General features: G+C 47.1%; 1 protein-coding gene across 2 annotated transcripts in view; it reads left to right on the top strand.

The window, feature by feature from the left end:
• Positions 1 to 457: 457 nt before the first annotated feature.
• MCCC1 (methylcrotonyl-CoA carboxylase subunit 1) overlaps positions 458 to 6,283 on the top strand; it is a 30,282-nt gene continuing 24,456 nt past the window's right edge. Inside the window, exons 1-2 of one of the 2 annotated variants that reach the window (XM_006262034.4) lie at positions 458 to 561; positions 5,681 to 5,727. In XM_006262034.4, the coding sequence (XP_006262096.1) occupies positions 500 to 561; positions 5,681 to 5,727 (109 nt within the window). In that variant the 5' untranslated portion in view covers positions 458 to 499. Of the gene's footprint in view, positions 562 to 1,621; positions 1,641 to 5,680; positions 5,728 to 6,283 lie in introns of those variants that run through there. The other variant, XM_059731180.1, reaches the window with a different exon arrangement.

Genomic DNA, 6,283 nt, shown 5'->3' with positions numbered 1-6,283 from the left:
GGGTGCTGTGAAATATCATTAATGTATGTACACATGTGCACAGGCGGTTGCCAGGTAAAAGGTTGAGGTTTCAAAGAGTAATGAGGACTGGTGGTTGAGGCGATAGCTTTATTAGACCAACTACAATTTGCGTCTCTTCCAGCCCTAATGTCTATGAGATCTGTGGGAAAGGGAGACGTGGGGCGCTCTGAGCCCTTTGTGACAGGAAGATTTGCTACTGTGCAAGCTAAGAGCAGGCATTTTCTGAGGGGGCCTTGAGTCTAGTGAGAGGGGCCTGGCTGTTTGCGGGCCCCATCACTGCATTAGCCCGCCACTGAGGGGCGCGACGCACTGCGGCGCTCTCTGACAGCTGCCACCGCCTGAGGGGAGAGGCTCCACCAATCACGCGCCTCCGAGGCAAGCCCCGCCCCAACGGTCTCAACGCCTCGTCAGAACGTCACCGCCGCGGCCCCGCCTCCCCCGCCTGCTGACCCTCCTCGGCTGCCGTCCCTGCGCAGACATGGCGGCTCTCGCTCTGCCCGCCGAGCGGGGCCGTCGCTGCTTGTGGGGGCTGCCGCTCCAGTGAGTGCGGGGCGGGGCGGGCGCGAGCTCGAGCTCCCCCGGGACACCCCGGGAGACCCGCCCCCATTGTGGGAGGGCTCCGCCCCCTGCGAGGGGGCTGCTGGGCCCGGCTGCGGGCAGGGACGGGCGGTGTGACGTGATCCCCCCCGTGCAGGGCCCGCCCGCCGCGTGAGTCCAGGTGTTGACACCTGCAGTCATTTTACCCGCAGCTCATTGGTGCCGCGCAGGCAAAACCCAGGGGTCCCTTAGGCAGTCTTAGTTATTTATTTTTTAAATCTGTATGTATCTATATACAGTATATCTGTCTGTCTGTATCCATGTGTATGTATATATCCATATCTATATATATGGATCTATATCTCTATATCCATGTAGGAAGGCCCAGGGAGGAATAGGACCCCTGCTAAATGGGCAGAAACAATTGGTGACAGACGGGGGGACAAGGCTGAACTCCTCAACGAGTTCTTTGCCTCAGTGTTCCTAAGCGAGGGGCACGACAAGTCTCTCACTGGGGTTGCAGAGAGGCAGCAGCAAGGCGCCAGACTTCCATGCGTAGACCCTGAGATGGTGCAGAGTCATTTGGAAGAACTGGATGCCTTTAAGTCGGCAGGCCCGGATGAGCTCCATCCGAGGGTGCTGAAGGCACTGGCCGACGTCATTGCAGAGCCACTGGCGGGAATATTCGAATGCTCGTGGCGCACGGGCCAAGTCCCGGAGGACTGGAAAAGGGCTAACGTGGTCCCCATTTTCAAAAAGGGGAGGAAGGAGGACCCGGGCAACTATAGGCCGGTCAGTCTCACCTCCATCCTTGGTAAAGTCTTTGAAAAAATTATCAAGGCTCACATTTGTGAGAGCCCGGCAGGGCAAATTATGCTGAGGGGAAACCAGCATGGGTTTGTGGCGGGCAGATCGTGCCTGACCAACCTAGTCTCTTTCTATGACCAGGTTACGAAACGCCTGGACACAGGAGGAGGGGTGGATGTCGTATACTTAAACTTCAGGAAGGCCTTCGATACGGTGTCCCACCCCATACTGGTGAACAAGTCAAGAGGCTGTGACGTGGATGACTGCACAGTCCGGTGGGTGGCGAATTGGCTAGAGGGTCGCACCCAAAGAGTCGTGGTAGATGGGTCGGTCTCGACCTGGAAGGGTGTGGGTAGTGGGGTCCCGCAGGGTTCGGTCCTTGGACCGATACTCTTTAATGTCTTCATCAGCGACTTGGACGTGGGAGTGAAATGTACTCTGTCCAAGTTTGCAGATGACACAAAGCTATGGGGAGAAGTGGACATGCCGGAGGGCAGGGAACAGTTGCAGGCAGACCTGGACAGGTTGGACAAGTGGGCAGAAAACAACAGGATGCAGTTCAACAAGGAGAAATGCAAAGTGCTGCACCTAGGGAGGAAAAATGTCCAGCACACCTACAGCCTAGGGAATGACCTGCTGGGTGGCACAGAGGTGGAAAGGGATCTTGGAGTCCTAGTGGACTCCAAGATGAACGTGAGCCGGCAGTGTGACGAAGCCATCAGAAAAGCCAATGGCACTTTACAGTGCATCAGCAGATGCATGACAAATAGGTCCAGGGAGGTGATACTTCCCCTCTATCGGGCGCTGGTCAGACCGCAGTTGGAGTACTGCGTGCAATTCTGGGCGCCGCACTTCAAGAAGGATGCGGATAACCTGGAGAGGGTCCAGCGAAGGGCAACTCGTATGGTCAAGGGCCTGCAGACCAAGCCCTACGAGGAGAGACTAGAGAAACTGGACCTTTTCAGCCTCCGCAAGAGAAGGTTGAGAGGCGACCTTGTGGCTGCCTATAAGTTCATCACGGGGGCACAGAAGGGAATTGGTGAGGATTTATTCACCAAGGCACCCCCGGGGGTTACAAGAAACAATGGCCACAAGCTAGCAGAGAGCAGATTTAGACTGGTCATTAGGAAGAACTTCTTCACAGTTCGAGTGGCCAAGGTCTGGAACGGGCTCCCAAGGGAGGTGGTGCTCTCCCCTACCCTGGGGGTCTTCAAAAGGACGTTAGACAAGTATCTAGCTGGGGTCATTTAGACCCAGCACTCTTTCCTGCTTATGCAGGGGGTCGGACTTGATGATCTATTGAGGTCCCTTCCGACCCTAACATCTATGAATCTATGTATACCTATGTCTATATGTATCTATTTATGTCTGTATACCTGTCTACATCTATATCTATCTATAGCGCGCTCTCTCTCTCTCTCTCTATAGATATACATTAAATCTATATTAAATATATATGGGAGGTGGCTCATATATATATAGATAGATATATTTATATATAGATGTAGATGGGTATATAGATATATCTATATCTACTCTATATCTATCTATATATATCTGTATCTATACAGAGAGATAGCTATAGAGATATAGATGTGTCTATGTATATGTGTGTGTGTGTGTATACTATATATATAGCACCCCGGATAAGCATTTCTACACAAACCTAACAGCGCATCTAAAACCCGCGCCCCCGTCAGGGGGTCTGTACCGGTTTTGGGGCTTGTTACGACGGCTCAAAATAAAGAAACGCGTTGACTCAGAAGACCCAGTTCTCGCTCGCTCGCTCGCCGGTGATTTCCAGCGAGCAGTATAAAGTAATTACTGTTAGACCAGCTGAGTAAACTCAAGGTGATTTAATTAAAGATATCGATCTAGTCAAAAAAAGTTTGCCTGCTAATAGAAAGTGAATAATACTTATTTGTGTACTTAATTGCCTGTTCATTTTCATATTTTTTCAGTGTACAGTTGTTTTTCAGCAGATACGATCATTTTGAGCTTCCCATATGGTAATTTCGTATTTAATGCCTGGCAATGCGGGGCATTGGGCTTCCTGTGCTCCCCAGGCAGCAGCCGAGACTGGCAGGCAGGGATTTTTTGGGAAGTGGCAAGTCCCTGTCTGAGGGCACGGGGGGCGGTTTACCTCAGGGTGGGTCCAGGAAGCTGAGCTGGGCTGGGCACCAGGCTCAGTTTGGGAAGCACCCAAGGAAACATCTTCTATCTGATGAAGAACAAGGGGGGGTTTCCTTAAAAGGATTTTTCATGTTTTCTGTAGGCGCGGCCTTTGGGCCCACAGCTGCATTCCAGTAAAGCTTGCGCATCTTCCTGAAGCTGGCTCTCGCCAGCAAAGAGCAGCCATTCCCTCAGAAAATCATAGATTTATAGAAAATTAGGGTTGGGAGGGACCTGAGGAAGTCATCAGTCCAACCCCCTGCTCAAAGCAGGATCGTCCCTAATAAAACCAAAAAAACCCCACCATCAGGCCCCAGCCCTGAGCCTCCTCTACAGGCAGGGGAAGTAAGTTGCTGGCAAGAAAACATCAACATCAACCTTGATTTTCTTTTTTAGAATAGAGCCCCAGTGATTACTCCAAATGGTCACGGTTCATTTGGGTTTTCTAAAGAAAAACACTTGTTTTAGTCCATTCATCGTGTTCATAGTCTACTTAACGTGGCTTTTCTCCTGGTAACACACTGAATGTTTGGCCAAAACTATACGAATTACTGTGTAGCCAAGGCAGTAGCAAGTGAGTGAATTAACTTTGGCAGCCAGGGTGAGCCATCAGAAGCTCTCTCCAGTGAAGACCAGTAGGGATCCCTTCAGAAAAGACCAAATAAAACTAAAAACTACCGTCAGACCCCCAACACTGAGCCTCCTTTACGGGCAGGGGAGCAGGTCACAGATAAGAAAATATAAACAGTCTTGATTTTTGTTTGTTTGTTTGTTTTTCGGATTGAGCCCCAGCGATTGCCCCAGTGGTCACGGTTTGCTTGGGTTTTCTGTGTTTTCATTTGTAAATAAAGACACTGATTTTGGTCAATTTTTCATCTCATCCATACATATTCTACTTAATATTGCTTTTCTGCTTCTGATAATGCACTGACTGGTCAGCCAACATATCAGTTCCCCCTTAGCCAAAACAGTTTAGCAAATGCATTAATTATTAATTTCATCTGCCAGGATGAACCATCAGAAGCCAATCATCTATCCAGATCTGTCTCTTTCTCAGTTTGTGGCTGGTGATGTATGTGGTGCTAAATGTGGATCCAGCTTGCAGAGCTTCTCTATCCAGCCCACCTGACACTGGAAGGTGTGGGATGTGCTGGGCAGGGATTGCCTGATGTGGAATTGGGGGCCCTTGGGTCTTGGTGGATATGGCAGCCAGCAGCAGGAAGATAAGTGAGGGCTGATACAGTCACAGTCACCCACCAGCCACTTCACTCATTGCTGTGGTCCTAGCTCCTTGGCTGCTGCAGCACCAGCAGCTTTGGCTCTGGCAGGGGGCAGGTGACAGGAGCTAGACTGCACCGTGAGCCCCATGCCAGAGCCAGAGCTGCTGCCACCACTGCTGCATGCCCCAGGTCTGAGCTAAAGCTGCTACTACCATGTGGCCTGGACCAGATCCAGTTTGAGTTTGACACCTCTGATATAGTCTATGAATTAGACTACCTGGCCTGAGGCTCAGGAATTGACTTGTGGGTTAATTAAGACCATTTTGAAAGAGGAGCGTGTTTAAACTGGTGGGCAACTATTTCATCTTCTCTACTGTAACATCTCTATTTTGGCTTATTTGTTACTTCTATGACTACTTTTTCTCTCAACTTCGTTGTATCTCTTTTGCCTGTCTCTTTTCTCTTGTTCCCTCCAGCATCACTTCTTTTCATTGTCCCCTGCCACCACCCGCTTAACCTCTCCGTTTTTCTCTTTACCCAATCACTTCATGTCCTCTTTTGTACTGCCCTGCATACCTTGAACCACCTCCCATTTAATAAATGCAAGGGATAGGCCATTGTCTTCTTCAAAAGCCTTCTAAAAACCTATTATTTAAAATATTCCAATCTGAATGATCCCTCACTATTTTTAAAATTAAATTATGATCTTGTGCCTATGGTGTCTTTCAGCTGTCAGTTCCTTTGAGAAGAGACTTTTTTTTGTGTGGCACACCTTGCTAGTTGCACAGTGTCACAGACTATGTGAATAATTATGTCACAAATCACTTCAGAAACATATCCACTGTGTCTTCCCTACACCCAAGAAGATAAATAGCTCTTGTTAATGTTTTATTTTTCTTTGTATGTTTACTATTTTTCTACAGAAAATGGATTTGGGGACAGAAAATCGTGAGATATGCCTCAACAACAGGTATTAAGTTATATTCTTTATCCATAATGGTTTAACTTTTAAAAACACTATAGGATAAAATTAGCTTTAGAAAATTAGTTATAGAAGTTTGACAATTATAGCTTCTTGATCTATAAATGGTCAGTAGACTACATTTTCCCAAGAAGTGTCTGTATTTTGGATGTAACAAAAAGCCTCTATGAAAAGGTTTTAAGGAATTTCATCTACTATTAGTTATATTTATTTCATGTCAGTTTCATTTAGTTTTGTACCTTTTTTACTCAGAGATCTTTTTTATGCAAAGGTTGCAAAATCATTGTGAAACTTTTATCTTTCTTCAATAGCATAACATCATAAATTGCAAACTATATGCTAAAGAATGTAAGCAGATACAGTCTTTTGCTTTGCTCTTATATATATATATATATATATATATATATATATTATTTGCAAGAAATAAAAAGAATAAACAAATAATATGAACAGTAACAAATCAGTCTGGAAATGAAAGAATCTGAAATTCAGGAATCTTGGAAAACATTACTAACAGAGGTAAAAGTGTATTTTCATTTAAAAG

The sequence above is a fragment of the Alligator mississippiensis genome, chromosome 7 (assembly GCF_030867095.1).
Source record: "Alligator mississippiensis isolate rAllMis1 chromosome 7, rAllMis1, whole genome shotgun sequence".
NCBI classification, from domain to species: Eukaryota; Metazoa; Chordata; order Crocodylia; family Alligatoridae; genus Alligator; species Alligator mississippiensis.
Note: the sequence above shows the minus strand (reverse complement) of the source record. Positions and strands in the feature narration are given on the sequence as shown.